The sequence below is a fragment of the Neomonachus schauinslandi genome, chromosome 4 (genome assembly GCF_002201575.2).
Source record: "Neomonachus schauinslandi chromosome 4, ASM220157v2, whole genome shotgun sequence".
In the NCBI taxonomy this organism is placed as follows: domain Eukaryota; kingdom Metazoa; phylum Chordata; class Mammalia; order Carnivora; family Phocidae; genus Neomonachus; species Neomonachus schauinslandi.
Genome location: NC_058406.1, coordinates 22,913,190 through 22,930,669, shown reverse-complemented (window position 1 = coordinate 22,930,669; position 17,480 = coordinate 22,913,190). Strand labels below are relative to the sequence as shown.

General features: G+C 40.6%; 1 protein-coding gene across 12 annotated transcripts in view; it reads left to right on the top strand.

Moving 5' to 3' along the window:
* Positions 1-17,480, top strand: part of PUM1 (pumilio RNA binding family member 1) — a 138,780-nt gene that overhangs the window by 84,292 nt on the left and 37,008 nt on the right. For 6 of the 12 annotated variants that reach the window (XM_044914449.1, XM_044914457.1, XM_044914454.1 and 3 more), the window contains 3 exons: positions 8,214-8,307; positions 9,497-9,601; positions 13,772-13,923. In XM_044914449.1, coding sequence (XP_044770384.1) covers positions 8,214-8,307; positions 9,497-9,601; positions 13,772-13,923 — 351 coding nt within the window. Of the gene's footprint in view, positions 1-8,213; positions 8,308-8,672; positions 8,676-9,484; positions 9,602-13,771; positions 13,924-17,480 lie in introns of all 12 variants that reach the window. The other 6 variants (XM_044914458.1, XM_044914459.1, XM_044914452.1 and 3 more) reach the window with 3 other exon arrangements.

Genomic DNA, 17,480 nt, shown 5'->3' with positions numbered 1-17,480 from the left:
TGAGTAGATTGTTTTACATGGTCATGTAGTGGGCTCCCTGATAGCATGCCCGGGAACTACTGGGCCAAGACTTCTAAGTATTTTCAAGACCCTTAACCTCCCAACGGCTCCTGCATAGAGGTAGGAGTAGCTGTTAAGATGGTAGGATCCTTTTTCTACTGGAAATTGGTGTTTGATCTTACTTTTTATCCCTCCAATATTCCTTACTCTTTGCTCTACATTGTTTTATTCCCCTTTCCCTTTCTCCTATTTTAATTGATTGTCATTCTTGAAGATCCAATGCTTGTTAAGCTTTCTTGATCTCCATGAGTTGCATTATCTGTCTCCTTTGAACTCTAGTGCTTTGTACTTCCCTTAAGAGAAGGAGTCACCATGTTCTGCCTTGTGTATAATTTCTTGTTTAAGAGTCCTTGCTAGATTGTAAGCTCCTTGAGGGTAAGCCCTGGGTCTTGTTCTTCTGTGTCTTCTGCTTTTGCTTTAGCAGACCTTTTCAGGAAGCTTTTTCCATATTCCTATTATAGTATCTCAGAATATCCCCCATTACTAAATACACTTCCCCAAACTGAAATTTGGAACTAGCCTTCTAAGAGGTCTGGAGGCCATTCTTTGAGGCCTAGCTTGTATTCTACTATGCAAGTCCTTTAGATCTAGCCCACTAAACTTGTGCTCATGTTTGTAACTAGACCTGCACAATATCCAGGAAATTACCTCCTTTTTAGGGTCATAGCCCTCTGTTGCCATCTGATCAAAAAAAAGTATGTAATTTGTTCGAAATCCAATTTTGTTGGTAATTTCAGGGAGATCACAGATTTGTGGACTGTGGATTATAACTTTGTGTTTGCATTTTTTGTTCTCACCTGTAGCTTGGCCTATATTTCATGAATGAACTATGGTTCCCCCCTCCCATAGCTCGCGGTTTAGGTATTGTGACTCATTTGGTCATTTCAGTAGTGCAAGGACATCCTTGAAGACAAGTGTAGGACATGCCTATGTCCTAGAACCTTAGACAAGGGAGAGCATACTCTATTCTGGGGAAGGAAGGATTTTTGGAAGAGGTAGATCTTGAGCTGTGCCTTGTAAGACTTTTTTTTTTTTTTTTTTAAAGATTTTATTTATTTATTTGACAGAGAAAGACATAGCGAGAGAGGGAACACAAGCAGGGGGAGTGGGAGAGGGAGAAGCAGGCTTCCCGCCCAGCAGGGAACCCCATGCGGAGTTCGATCCCAGGACTCTGGGATCATGACCTGAGCCGAAGGCAGACACTTAACGACAGCCACCCAGGCGTCCTGTAAGACTTGTTTATATCAGGAAAAGAGTGAAAATTCCACTGGAGGAAATAGTAAAACTTAAAGGCTTACTATGAGAACTTAACAGGTGCACGTTCGGTAGATAACGTAGTAGTCATCCTAGGTGGTGGGTGAGGTTGGGAAACAGCGACCTCTGAGGTCGCACAGGCAGGGTTGTGGGTCTTAGCAACTTTGTCGTGCTACCTGATTGACAGTGACAAGACAGTTTTAAGAAGGAATGACTTAATTACCATGTTTTGGTTTTTTGTGCTGTTAGTTCAGTAGCAACTGTAGACATTACTTACCCATATTAATCAGTTAATTATTGATGATTGTGTCCTTCCAGGAAGCTGGTTTTGCCGGTAGTGAACAGAGCTGGTGCTCATAGTAAGGCTGTCAGACGTGGAATTGAATGGGACAGTTGAGGAGCCGAGTGCTGAATTGGTTGGTGAGGAATGCTGTCAGGCCAGGGGAGGGCTTGATGGAGACCAAGGTTGTATAGACCTTCCTTGAAAGACAGATGCAGTGTATATTGCTGCAGTTAAGAGAATAGAGTTGTGGAGATAGAAATGAGCATGGTGTGGTCATCGACTGACAACAGTAGAAGGCACACTTAGAGTGAAATGCAGCTTGGTGCGTTGGGCTATTGAGTCTAGGTCCCAGAGGCTTGAGAGCCAGGCTTGAGTCCCAGACATTATTAATGATTGTGAGAATTAAACCACAGATCTAGTGTAGTGCGTGTTTTTCTATACATTTCTGCTTTTTTATATTGGCTTTCTTAAATGAGCATCAAAGGCTATCCTTCTCTCTCTCTCTCTTTTTTTAAGTTTTGAGTTACTTGCTATAGTTAATGGTAGCTTTATTTGTGATTTCATGATGGGATCTGGTTTGGAAGTTGACAAAATAAATAATTCTTTCTTGTGTCCTATTTCCTTTTTATCAGGATTTTGATTTGGTTTCATAAAACTGTTAGTATCAACTTCTATTGAGATACATAGTATAGAGCAGCCTGTAACTACAGGAAAGGTAATTTTCATTTAGTTCATCACAAACATAATGGTACTTAGGGATACTTTGGGTTTTGGATAGTTAAGTTACTTGTTTATCATAAATTTAACCTAAGATTTATTTAAAGCAAGGATTCCTTTTTTTGTGCCATGAACCCTTAGCAGTTTGGTGAGATCTATGGGCTGAATTTTGTGAATGATGTATAGTATAAGTAGTTTACAAAAGAAGCAGTTATACAGAAATAGTTACAGAAATATTTAACAAATTGAGTATGTATCTGCTTTATCAAACAATGCATGCAGCAGAAGTAGGCGTACCTAATGATCATGATGAGGATAAACATGGCTTTGGGATGTCTAATAGTTGTAAAGGAACATGAAAATGTATCTGACTTTTTGAGAGGGGCTGGGAGGAGCAGAGGAAGAGGGAGAGAGAATCTTAAGCAGCCTCCACATCCAGCGCTGCAGCCAGACGCAGGGCTGGTCTCACAACTCTGAGATCACAACCTGAACCGAAATCAAGAGTTGGATGCTTAACTGAGCCACCCAGGCGCCCCATACGTGACTTGTATTGGTGATTAAGTCACAAGTGTATAGCTAAGGTTAATGTGGTTTATTGCCTACAATCATAATTGAAGGCATGCTAAATTTCATGAAAATAAGGACAGTTTTACTATCCCAAGTATGAAGATCTGTGGTTTAAGTACCCCTAATCTATGGCGCTTTGAAATGTTCATTGATATCTCTGGAGTATTCTCCTTCTTTCCCTCACTTTCCCTTCATTGTCTTCTTAATTCTGGACAGTGAACAGTGAGCATTAGAAACAGTGAACAGTTCATAATAATGTGAACCATTTTGTTTTATGGTACATGAGTGATCTTCTTTATTTTAATGAAGAGCCATACAATTATTTATATTTCCCCTAAATATATTTTATAAAGTTACTGCTAGATTTCATTATATTACAATTATATGTAGCAGAAATCAAAGCCAGGATTACATCTTTATAGATTAATCAGGTTAATTGTTGATGCTCTTTATTTAGAATTCAGTTAATCTAAAAATAGCCTAATGTAGCATGTTGTACAAAATTGCATACTGATGTACTAAAACTCTCACTTCTTAAGCATGAATTTTAGCAAAGAAACAGTACTCCAAAGATCATAATGGAAGTACAGATTCATTCCCTCACAGCTCTAGACAGATAGGAGAGGAAGTGGCACACAGTGCTTTTAAAAGTGTGGTAGTGATTAGATGTCATTCTTCTGAAGCCAAGTTTGTGCAGTTTTAATATAGGTCTTTAATATTCTTGGCTTTCCTTTCAATTGACAAGTGAGAGGAAGATTATTTTATCAGTGTCACGTATAGGCACTGGTAAAATGCTGACTTTAGCTAGCGGTTGGGTCAGTTGAAGCTTACCTTTATTGTTCTTTGACTTTGCTGAAATTTTATGATTTTCCTCAAAAGTACTTGTTTACTTGGTTAGAAGGACATTGTCGTTGTTCAAATAACCTGGTCGAAAATGAGCTTTGATCTGGAAGCTTCAGACAGTAGCAGACTTCCACATATTTCATGTACTAAAGACTGGTTGCCATGATCAACTTTTTTTTTTTTTTGGAAAAGATTATAGTCCCACCATAGATGTAATAATACCTTAAGTGTTTTGAAGATCTTTTCTCTGTGAACCCTTACAACATCCCCATGGGATAGGGCAGGTACTACATTTTTACAGATAAGAAAATTAAGACCTCATGAAGCTAAGAAAGTTATTGAAGGTCATATACTCCAAGCTGTGGGAACGTCTGTGTTCTGGTGTCTAGCTCTGGGCTCTGTCCTTGGGACCTAGTACTAGAAACACAAAGCCTTTTGATAATGTGGGGATGTCTCACCTGCAAATTCAGTTGCATTCGTGGTTTTCTCTTCATGGAGTATATGGTCAAGCATATTCCTCCACAACAAAACAAAAAAGGTTTTTCTTCCTTCCCTATTACCTTTGTGCCCTGTTGACAGCAGTTGGTGCTCATGAACTCATTGGGATTTTTAACATTAACATTCACTGCAAGGAGTTTTGCCCTCTGCTTTCCTCATCCTAAGCTGCCTTGTTGGGGGAGGAGTTGTAAGAGGTGACTCACAGAAGGGCCGTGTCTGTATGGGGGTACTCCCCCCATTCATCAGAACACACATAAAGGACTGTTCCTAGCATGTGTTTTACGTGTGTTAATTTTAATACTTCCAGCAACCTTATGTGTTAGACATGTCTTAATTGTCCCTAGTCGAGAGAGGAGGAGAGTGAGTCACAGAGAGGTTATTTTTGCCCCATGTCACGTAGTCTGTGTTGGAGCTAAGATATGAATCCAGGCTTTCTGGCCCCAGAGTCTGTGCTCTTATCCCCTGTCCACTCTGTATATAGCTTTAAAAATTGGTCAGAAGCCATGGCTGGTGGGACATTTTATTTTGGTGGGGGAGGGGGATAGTCTTTCACATACATCAGCTCCATATTTAGGTATTACTCCACATTCTGAAAATTCAGCAACTGTTTTTATGCCAACAGGTATTATTGATAACATAATAACACTAGTAACTGTCTTTATCACTTAGCACTATACTAGGGGTTTTTGACTGCCCCTTTCTGGAATAAAAACCCTGCAGGCTATCTTTTGTAAAGTCATGTAGTGACAGAGAAGGGAGTCAAATCAGCTTGCTTGTGTAGTTCCCAGATTATGCCTTCAGTGTTTCTTTTATTTATTTATTTATTTTTAATTTTTATTTTTTAAAAGATTGTATTTATTTATTTGAGAGGGAGAGAATGAGAGACAGAGAGCACGAGAGGGAAGAGGGCAGAGGGAGAAGCAGACCCCCTGTCGAGCAGGGAGCCCAGTGTGGGACTGGATCCCGGGACTCCAGGATCATGACCTGAGCCGAAGGCAGTCGCTTAACCAACTGAGCCACCCAGGCGCCTGCCTTCAGTGTTTCTTATTAGGAACCTCGATGAGCTTGAAATAGTTGATATATTTTCCCTTGCATTCAGTCTCTTGAACAACTTAAGAATTCAACCCAAGTACATTGTAATCAGTAGTGGCACATTTATCATTATACCACCCTTAAAACCAGTGTTCTCTCCAAATCTCAACAGTATTGTTTCTCAGTTACCTTTGGCTTGCTTTCGAAAATGATGAAAATGTTAACAGAGCTCAGTGCTTTGCCCAGCAGATGGCATTTGTATGAGTTTTTCAGGATCCTTTGGAATCCATTACTTGCCAATTACCCAATTTTGTTTTGAATACCCTGTATTTCCAGTTAATATTGGACCATTTACATAAAGAGAATGTGCCAGAATTGCTGTAATCTATGCTATGATCAAATCTGCTTGCTGTAGATGATAATTTACTTTTGTTAATTGTTTACTGCAAAATGCACTCAAGAAAACAGCTCCTTCTCTATTCACCATAATCACTGCGATATCAGTCAACTCTCAAACACAGAATATGTGGGAGCTCTTGTAGGACCTGTATGTTTTTAGTTAAAAGTAATAGTTTCTACTTCTCAAAGTGTGGTGAAGTGGTGCTAATAGCGAACCACAAACTAATGTTGTGCAGGATGGTTGGTATTAACACACACTGGATATATATGGCTGTAGTACACATATATTTAAGGAGTTATACGCCATGTTAAAAACCTGTGAAGTGGGGATAAGTCGGATGGCATGACAGTGAGTACTGTTTTTGGTTACACTTCAAGAGTTCTATTCTGAACACACCGTCTTTATTTCCCTGGTTCCACGTCATAGCGCCTCGCTAATAGGTGCTCAAAAAATGTTGAATGAATTATTTTGTTTGTAGCAGGGCAAAGAAGTGTAGAGGGAAGAGGCTAGCATGAGCAGTGTCTGAGATGTTAAATATTTCAAAAGGTTTGAGGCTAGGAAAATTCCAGAGACCCACTGAAGACACAGTAGATACCTAGTGAAACTATGAGGTATTTTTACAACGTTGGAAAAAACTTAGAACTTTCCACTATTTTACTGTAATGTTTTCTCCCTCCTGGCTGCCCCTCTTGGGTGAGCTGCTTCCTGTTGGTAGGAATACTGTGGGACACTGTCCTTTAGGTAAGACAGACACGTGAAAAACAACTTGGAAAAATCACAAGATCACAGTTACCCAATAGTACTGATTGGCTCCCTTCCTGGAGCAAAAAGTTTTTTTTTTTTAAAGATTTTATTTATTCATTTGAGACACAGAGATAGAGAGAGAGAGAAAGCATGAGCAGGGAGAGAGGCAGAGGGAGAGGGAGAAGCAGGCTCCTCGCCGAGCCAGGAGCCCGATGCGGGGCTCGATCCCAGGACCCCGGGATCATGACCTGAGCTGAAGGCTGACGCTGAACCATCTGAGCTACCCAGGCACTCCCAAAAAGTTGTTTTGATAGGTTTGTCTATAAATCCCAGTACTGCTTTTGAAGACTTGATAATCATTGCCCATAAAGGAGTACTTGTCTTTTTACCAGCATCATAATGAAGTTTCTTTTTTCTGTAACCTTTGAAAATAAAACTCTAAAAGTATTTTTGAAATCTCTACAGGGTTACTTTGATTTCCTTTCATACTATAAAGGCAATGGCTAATTTTACTCTGGTTTTTAAAAAGATGAGTATTTACAAAGAGAGGTAACAGGTGACGTTGGTTAGTATATTTGAAATATTCACCTTTTTTTCTTTTTATTTAAAATCTGCCTACTTGTATAAAGTCTCTCCACCACCTAAGATCGCATTACAAGTCCAGCTCTGACGATAATTAAGCTGAATTGGTGGGATGACATTATGTCTTAATGTCTAAAACAGTCAGGTCTCTTTATGAGGAAATCTGTTATTTAAGATCCATTTAAGATCCTCCAGTGATGGCAGCTGAGCTATTGAAAACTGTAGAAAGAGCAGGTAGGGAGGCTGAGGGTACTTTCTAGGGAGGTGCCTTCAGTAAGCTCTGTCTGACCTTAGCAAATGCAGACGTTTTCAGTATGACTCCCTGGAAGGTGGCATGTCAAGGCAATCGAGGACCCCCTTTCTTTGCACCAGTACTATTCATGCTAAAGTGTGTCCCCATCTTATGCAGTGTTGCATCCCTAGTCCCTTGCACAGTGCCTAGCAGGTATTACTGGTTTCATAATATTTGTAGGATGAATGAGTGAATGATTGACCTTCTATTAAGATAGAATTTTAGCATATTCTTAGTGTCAGGACCTTTGCATTCCTATCCTGGTCTTGTGAATTCAGAAGTGTGCTAGGTCTGAGCTCAAAATCCAGGTTTTTTTTAGTAGCAGCTGTATTTCTGTTGTTTGAGTTCCTACACATAAAGAATAGGTATCCTAGGAAACTGGAGGGCTCCCAAAAGCTGGCAGCTGTCTAATTTATTCATTATGATAAGCCACTAGTTGAGGAAGGTATCCAGTATCATTTCCCTGGAAGAGGCAGCCAGAGGACGAAATGAACTTTTCATTTTCCTTTCCAAAGTGTTTGTGGGGTTCTCGAAAGAGCCGAAGAGAGGTAACAGCACTAGGGCTAATGTGGTGTGGCTCATTTTGTAGTAGATTTAATTTTGAGTGTGCTTTGGATCAGGCAGGACCCTCAGACCTGTTGACGGCTGTTAGAGCATTTGTATGATTGCTTGTGGTTCAGGGGACATCAGGCTAACCTGGGAGAGTAGTGGGCAGCACGTGGGGACCAGGTGCACCAACTTGAGGTAAAGAAGGAGAGGGAAAACCCTACTGTGAAGTTTCACGGTACCATCAAAATGGGAATGGAGTAGAGCAGGAGAACATTTTTGTTGAAAAATGTCATTCCTGAACAAGGATTTGTAGAAATTTCTGTTCAGAGAGGTTTTAAAATTATTTCACGAGACAGTTTCTCTAACCTCATCACGTCTTTTTCCTACTTCAGCTGTTCCAAAGGCCTAGCGCCCTTGCTGTCCAGCAGCTGACAGCTGCCCAGCAGCAGCAGTACGCCCTGGCAGCGGCTCATCAGCCCCACATCGGTAAGTGCGTGAGTGTGCGGCGCATGCCCCGAGCTGAGCGCGCCAGCTGCCGCGAAACCCAGTAGTGCAGAGTGGTTATAATCAAGTCCAGGCAGATCCCTCAGAGTAGATGGCCTCTTCCTCTTGTCCTGCTATCTTTTGCCACATTCTTCATTTTTGGCAACCTTCTAGACTTCAGTTCATAAGATTTCTTAGTGTCCCGGTATTGGTCTGCCTCCGCTGTTGAAGGATTTAAAGTAACTACGGTAGGGACTAGCATCAACTCTGTTGGTAAGGTTGGATGAAATGGATGGCATAAGAATAGTTTTACTCTTGTTAGGGTTGCCTCGACTGTGAATGTATCAACTTCTCATCTTACTAAGTAGCAGGTAGTATGTGTAAATCCATTCTCCAGGCCGCATATATTGAGGATCTGAAAAAGTATTCTCATTTAATTACTGGTTTTTAAAGTAGCTTTGCCCTTTTCCTATAGCACGTGTTAATATTTTGGTGTACATATTTTGTCTTACTGCCTAGACCTTCCCCCCCGGACCTTTTTAAGGTCTCTTTGAAACAAAGTGCTGTGTGTGTAAACAAGTACGTGTAGAATTTTTTTTTTTTTTTTGATGTGTCAAAATGATATGGGTCAATAGAAAGGAGATTGCTAATCATAGATTGTGGTATACTGTGGAAGAAAAGATGTGCTTCCAACCTAAATGTGTTAAGGCTAGGCATAATGGCTTTTGCCTAGGTCTGGTTTAATTTATAATTGAAGATGCTAGTGTTTATAAATACCTATACATTTTCTTTGAGAAAAACTGTTTGGAAAATTGTTTTAAATGGAGATAAATTCTTCCTTCCATCCCATTACAAAGTCTTTTAAGTTGCTTTATGTTAGCCTGCCATAATTTTAATAGTCCTTGAGAAATTGTGCTGAATTTAAAACTGCCTCATGGTTTAAATTGTTAGCAAAGATAAACAAAAAACAAAACAAAACAAAACGACAAAAAGAAAGACAACAGATAAATGTCACCCTGATCTTTAGTATAGGGATTATGTTGTCTTTTTAAAAGTCCTCTTTCCTCTCAACCTATCCTCTCTTGTCTTTTTTCTTTTTTTCCTCACCTGCAGTGAGTAGCCAAATTGTGTAGGTATTTGGTAGGGCTGCAGTTCTAGTTGGGTTTGTTTTTACTGACAGGTGTGTTTTCAGCAGGTTTAGCGCCCGCTGCGTTTGTCCCCAATCCATACATCATCAGCGCTGCTCCCCCGGGGACGGACCCCTACACAGCTGGACTGGCTGCAGCGGCGACACTAGGTGAGGTGTTCTTCTGCATGCGGGACTTTATCCCCTGCTAAAAAGTCGTGGGGGCTGGCATGCATTCTTTGTACTCTGTCCTGAATCCAGGTCTCCGGTGGAGATTTTTCTCCTGGTTTCCAGTGTCCTCTCCCTGTTTGGATAGCTCTCCTTAGCTGTAACCTCAGACTCGAACATATCCAAAGGCAAATTCATGAGCTGCCTCCTGTATGGGTATTTGTGATCCACGAAACCACCAAGTTGCTTGTAGGTAGTTGGGGAATTTATCCCCTTTCCTAGGTCTTCGTACTACCTGTAGTCTGCCACAGTGCAGGTCCTTATACTCTTTACCTAGGCTTTGGCACCTATTCTCACTTATGTATTCCTAATTTCCTTACCCCTCCCCTCCAGTGTTCTCGAAAACTGTTTTAAACATGATCTTACCTTTCTGCTTTAAACCATCACCAGTTTCTTTTCTTTCTCTTTTTTTTTTCCCCCTCCTCATGCTGTATTATCTTTAATAAACCCGCAGCACCAGTGTCATCTGCCATTTGGTGTTTTCTCGGAGAAGAAGCCCGTCACCAATTTCTGTCTTATCCACCCAAACCATAGATCAGACATGGCTGATTATTCCATCCTAATTGGGTGGTGGTGTGCTGTTCCTTGGATCACTATTTTTAAGGAGCTGCCATGGCATACTGAGGATTAGTGAGGATTGGGACCCACTCTGATCTCTCTATGACTTGTATATGGATGTCTCTACATGCATACCACTTTCTCCCCCTCCAGATTGGCTGTCATTGGCTCACACCATACATTCTAGCAGTGCTAAACTGGTTTTAGCTTGCTGCAGGCACCACACCTGCTTAGGCCTCTTTGTCTTTGGTCTCTTTAGTCCTCCGTAGTAAACTCTTCCCATTCTTTTCCTGGGGATCTCCTTAGCTGGCATTGTCACCACCTAGAAACCCTTCCTTTGCTGACTCCCCTGTTCTTTCTCTGTTACTTACTTTTATTTTGTATTTATTTGTTTGTGGATATATACATGAGTGGTTTGTTTCCCCTTGAGATTGAACTCTTTCAAAAGCAGGCCTTTCTGTTACTTGACCCTGGAGCACAGTTGCTGGCACCATAATGGACTCACACATGTATGGTAGATTGAATTCAACGTTAGGACAGAGTCAGTGTCTTCCAAAGTAAAAATTCTCTGGGAACAGATCCCTCCAAGTCATGTTAATCATAATTAAATATTATTATTGTAAGATTTTACTTACTGTTTTATAGCATGCGATTTGCCATTGTGAACTCAGATGCAGTATAGAATTTCTTACTATTTTCTTTAGCATTATTCACATTTTGGTGTGCGTTGTGATGGGAGTGTATGTAGTATAGTTCCTCTGTCCCCCTTGCCTTTGAGGGAGATAGAAAGCTCTTCCTGGCAGAATGATCTTTGCTAACCATCTTTAATATTGATTCAGCCCTTATTAACTGTTTGCCAAGCATTGTGCTGAGTGCTTTTCTTTCATGAGTTGTTGGATGATTGATTTATTTTTTTTTAAGATTTTATTTATTTATTTAATTTCAGAGAGAGAGAGTGAGAGCGAGAGTGCACGTGTGTGAGCAGGGGTAGCGGCGGGCGGAGGGGGAGAATCTCAAGCAGACTTCACGCTGAGCATGGAGTCCGATGCGGGGCTCGATCCCATGACCCTGAGATCACAACCTGAGCTGAAACTAAGAGTCAGATGTTTAACTGACAGAGCCATCTAGGTGCTCTGGATGTTGATTTTACAGATTAGGAATTTGGAACTCAGCTGTCTTTTTCGAGGTCACACTACTTAAATACTACAGAGTTGGGGTTTGAACCAGGTCTATCTCAGAGTCCTTGCAAGCACTTCACTATAGTGTACAATGCCCACACTATCTTGAATTATCTTTTCTCTTTCTTTTCTCTGCTGACTTACTATATGTTATTTAAAACAACTGTCTTAGGGACAACACACTTGTCCTCACTGAAATCATAGTTTGGTGATGAGAGTGTTGCTTTTTGTACCTACCCATCAGCTGAGCCAGACTGAAAAAGACTTCAGGGCTTTCACACAGAACCAGAAATGTTAACCACCCAAACTATGAAATTGCATATGCTTGTGGGGTGTGCATCACACAGGAATTGGAGCAGGCATCCTGATGAGCCAAGCTCCATTGATCATGCATCCCGGGGGGTATTTTCCTAACTGCAGTCAGAGGCCATGTGACCAGGGAAAGTAGTAGAAATGCTAGTTGAGAAAATTGAAGAGGCTTATATAAATATTTATGGTAACAGCAGTCTGTGCACAGCTGAAGGTTTTATTGTTGACATGTGGCAGAGCCTTGAGATTGTCATTGCAGGTTACAATCCAGCCTTTCCCCATCGATGTGGCAACATCCTCACCCTTATACCCATTCGCAGGTGAGGAAACTAGGGCATAGGTTAAGTCTCCATTGTGGTGTCTCTTCCATTCTCTTCTGTAATTGCCCAAGACCACCCTACTTTGTAAACACTAGTCAGGTGGGTTTGGGGCTCCCTACTCTCTAACTTGGAGGTATGGTTCTTAGACCCTTCAAGTTCTGAGGAATTAAAAGATTTTTACCCCTTTGCTTATTATAAAAAAAATAGCTCCTACTGTAACCTAGGTTCTCTAAGCAGCATGTTTATTTTACATCCAGATGTAGTATTTCACAGTGGGTAACCTTATAAACAGAGCTGCTTGATCTTGGCTAATAGGCCCACAGGGGCAGAAAATACCAAATCAGAAATGTCAGAGCAGTACTGGGCAGTGATGTAATTTGACTTACTTGTATCTTAGAAGCTTAAAACTGGGAAACAAAACATATGTTCCAATTAATTTTGACTTAATGAAATCTATGTTTCTTTCTTTTTAAAGATTTTATTTATTTATTTGACAGAGAGCACAAGCAGGGGGAGTAGCGGCAGGCAGGAGGGAGAAGCAGGCTCCCCGCTGAGCAAGGAGCCTGATGCAGGGCTCGATCCCAGGCCCCTGGGATCATGATCTGAGCTGAACTGACTGAGCCACCCAGGCACCCTGTAATCTGTGTTTCTGCAGGATTAGCTACCATGTCAGAATAGACACATTCGAAATAGCTCTTTGGAACTCTATCTATATTCAGTCAAGTTGCAGATATTTTAAACTCTGTGTTTTAAGAAACTTTTGATTGGGGGATGTGTTTCAGCAGATATGAGGAGCTTGTCTTGGTTGGCAAACTGAAGCCTTGGTTTTTCTTGCTGCCATCTTCAGAGAATTCTGTGGTGTAGATTTCTGCCACACCTAGGCTGCTGTCTGCATGGCTGTGTTACCTCTGTGTTGCATACTGTGTACGGCAGACACTGTAGTGAGAGCCTGTTGCCAAAGGTGAACAGATCATTGAGATTGAAGCAGAGCGCTTGGTTTTGTTTAGGACACTGGGCAGGTCTGTAAGGTTTTGTTTGTTTGTTTTCAACATTGACTTAAATTCAAAATTTCATATATCAATGTCTGAATGTAGTTGTGTTGAATGACTTCCAACACAGAAATAGGAGAACCAAGCCTCTTAGAAATTGAGCAGTGGAGGTCCAGTGGAGTGTCTGGGTTATGTCGTTGAAGACTGATGGATTTTCCTGCTTCAGGAGTTAATGAAGCACCGGGGCCCCTGTCCCTGTCAGTCATTTCAGGTGCCCTCCTTACCATTGAGAGCAGGGCACAGCTTAATCTTTTATTCTCTTTCTTCACTTGATGCACACAGACTCGCCATTTATTTCCCTTCAAACAACAAACTGTGTTTCTGTCTGTCCCATGTCCTTTCTTTCTCAGGGGAAGCACAGGCCTTTTGCCTTCTTCCTACCAAGGCCAGTTCTTCTGTTCTTAAACCCATCCCTTCCAACTTCAATCAGTTATTCTCCCTTTTGTGATATCTTTGGTGTTTTGTCCTTCACTAGCTTCTTCATCTAGGCCTGGAGTAAATTAGTGACTTCAGAAGACTTTCATAAAAATATAAAAATATGTTCTATTTTTTCAAAAACAGAATTCATAATCAGTTAGAACGAATCAATATATCCTTACTATTTTACTGTAGGATCTGCTGAGTCCGATGTAGCCTTCGGAAACCCTGAGATGATTCTGACTAGTCTAAACTTGTCTTCTTTTCTCTTGCTATTTTTAGGCCCGGCTGTGGTCCCTCACCAGTATTATGGAGTCACTCCTTGGGGAGTCTACCCTGCCAGTCTTTTCCAGCAGCAAGCGGCTGCCGCCGCGGCAGCAACTAATTCTGCAAATCAGCAGACTACCCCACAGGCTCAGCAAGGCCAGCAGCAGGTAAATGTAAACAGAATTTACCCCCTCTAAGTGTGAATTTTAGTAATCGTGTATCATTAAAAGGTAATGCTGCTCCTGATAGAGAAATGCTGTGGATCGGCGAGTTCCCACTGTGTGTGTTACCTGAGTTCAGGCTGAGACTTAACGGGGCTTACCGGAATGCGTTTTATGATCAGGTTCTTGGTCTGCATACCTAGGTAAGATCATGAGATTGTGTAGGGGCAAAGCACGTAGAGGATCATCCACTTAAGGGTACATGGTTAGCAAGTGGCAAACGGGTATTCATACTGCTAGTAAGAGCTACTTTTCTGCCATAACTATGGGATGCCGTTGCTGCTTTCCAAACACTGGTCTCAGATCACCTCTGCCTCTCCCGCAGGCAGCTTGCCACGGACGGGGAGCCTCGTTCTCCAGACTGCTTATTGAGAACATCAGCTGAACTGGATATAAATCTTTAAACCTATTACGTCTGTTTTAACTTAGAGCTTTTTAATGAGTTGGGAAAGAATAATGAACTACAAAACTAAGTATGCCCTTTTATTTTGAATAGGCCATTTTCTCCTTCTTACTAGAAAAATACCTGTTTATTGCTGAAAATTATGGTGAATTGGAAAACTCAAAGGAGAAAAATCCTCATGTCAGGATAAAACAAAATTAATGGGTGGTATTTGTTGTTCTAGCTTTATTTTTCAGGTTCTGATAAATTCGGGGTTATGCTGTCCAATGGTTTTGAGTTCCTACAGTTTTTACAGTTTTCCATGTTATTTAGTGCTTTTTAGAAATATTTACTGGCTATCTTTAAATCTGTCAGAGTATCCTATATTTTATTTTCACCAGCTTACTATTATTTGGTATTTAATTTAGCAATATTTTGATGTTATAAATAACTGATAGCCTTTACATAAATGTGTGATTATTTCCATGGAATAAATTCCTAGAAGTGGAGTTTTTTTCAAGCAAATAAAATGAACATTTAGGCTTTGGTACACATTGTCAAATTAAAGAGGCAAGACACCATGCTCGTCCATGTACTTGTGACATGATGCAAACAAGAACGCTTTGGTTTTTACTAGTCCCACTAAGAGAGTGTATGTTTAATTTTTTAGATTCTGCAAAATTATAGAAAAAACACAGGTCTTGAAATTCTAGCCAATTTATCCTTGGTCAGTAATTTTATAGTAAGATAAATTTTTGGAAGCTAATACATGATTTTCTTTTTTCTTTCTTTTTTTTTTTTAAAGATTTTTTATTTATTTATTTGACAGAGAGAGAGACAGTGAGAGAGGGAGCACAAACAGGGGGAGTGGGAGAGGGAGAAGCAGGCTTCCCACTGAGCAGGGAGCCCAATGCGGGGCTCGATCCCAGGACCCTGGGATCATGACCTTAGCCGAAGGCAGACGCTTAACGACTGAGCCACCCAGGTGCCCTAATACATGATTTTCTGTGCAGTAGATACAACTCTTGTCCCAGGTATGTAAGGGAATTTAGCAGATAATTTGTTGACATAATGGGTGATCCTTGTGAATATATTTAATAAGCTTACTCTTTGTGGATAGTCAGTATGTAGTTGTGTGATGATCTTTGTGTTTAAATGGCTGCCCAGGGGGCGCCTGCGTGGCTCAGTCGTTAAGTGTCTGCCTTCGGCTCAGGTCATGATCCCAGGACGCTGGGATCATGATGACCTGAGCTGAAGGCAGACGCTTAACCGTCTGAGCCACCCAGGTGCCCCGAAAGCTTTTTGTTTAAAGCTAAGTGCTCTACCTACAATTTCTTTTATATTTTCTAATTCTGATAAATTATATGACTTGCCTTCATAAGATTGAGGAAATAGAATTTGTGTGCCCAGGGTCACACAGATATTAAATTGTTAAGATTTGAACACAAATCTGTCATTTCACAGCTTGTGTTACTTTCTGACCATATGGTGATGTTTGGAGTTACAGAAAACCGGAGATTTGGTCTTTGTTCTATTACTGACTGGTTTTGCACCTAGGGGTGTGTTGCGTGAATATAGAGAATATAGAGAAGCTATATCCTTAGCTGTAAAATGGGCACTGTAATCCTTTGCATTTCAGGGTTTTCTGTCATCCACTATTACAGATCCCACTGAGAAAAGGTTACTGGCATTCCTTTTTTGATAAGCAGCCATATTTTAGTTCCAGCGTTGTTTTTGTCAGTTTTTGGTTTCAGTTGTTTTAGGAAAATACGATTTTCTTGGTGAACTCCTTTGTCATAGTCATTGAAATGAGAGGCCCTTTTTAAAAAAAAGTTTGCTTTTGACCTTTTTGGCCTTGACATTTTTTCAGAAAACAGAACATTTGTTATGTTCTAGGCATGGTAACTGTTCCACACCTGATTGCTGGAACTTTGAGCACAGTCAGTGACATTCCAGGCACTCCATCTTACTTCTGATTCCTTTTCATCCTTTTTGTGAAGGTTCCTTTGACATTTGACAAAAATTTTGTTCTTTTCTATTTCAAAATGTTTGCTAAAGAAAAACTCTTTGGGTGTTGAGTTGAAGCCAAGCACACGTAGGCATACTTGGTGGTGATTTGGTGTTAGATGTGGCATTTTGACAGAGAAGCGTTTAGAATGGCTTCTGAACTTTCTAGATTGGGGGAGACTGTGTAGATGATAATTCTACTGAGCATAGTGAACTATAGAAGGATGAATGATTATTAATTAAAATATCCCCATTGAGCATCTACTTGCATATTAAATATTGGTAGATCTCAAAAGCTGTGTATGTAGATCAATAACCTTTGAAAAGAAATTTGAATTTAACAGCTTTTGCATTGTAAAGGTAGATAGTAAGCAGACTCTGAGAATAGTGTTTTACACAGATCTTCAGTCGTTTTTGTTGATTTTATTCGATGTTAAACTGTTACTTGTAAAATTGTACATATTTGTTTCCATAAAATCCAGACTTGGTAGCTGTTGATGAAATTAAAATACATGAATACTGGCAGCTGACTTAAGAACGTTGATTAATCATCAGGGTCCCACACAGATTTCTAGACAGTGGACAAAAAGGAAACCTGCTGCTCTTCTCATTAAAACTGGGCCCAGTAGTCTGGACTACCTCTTTCTTCAGGCACCTTGTCCCTTCGCCTGTCCCCCAACCTTTTACACAACTCCTAACCATACATAAACCAACCTGGTTCACAATACCCTATGGAAATGATGCTTTCATTGATGTTTTAGTCGTTTTTGAACTGTTAGTATTTGCCATATCTCTGTACACGCTGTTTACTTTATTCCTAGAGTGAGAACTCTTCTGGGTCATTGGTGAGGCATCTTCTAAGTCTTGGTGCAAACACTCAACTGGGCAGCCTCCCTTGACTCTTCTGTCGATGTGGATTGAAGCACTCCTTCTCTTTTAAAGTCCATTAGATTCTTTAGGTCACAAACAAATATTTTGATAGTAATTAGCTCTTGGTTATTGATTGTCTCCTGGGTACCAGGTATTGTGCCTTGCAGACATTAATTCTAATATTCCCAACAGATCTACAAGATCAGCCATTACTCTCACTACTTTTACAGATAAGAAAATAAGA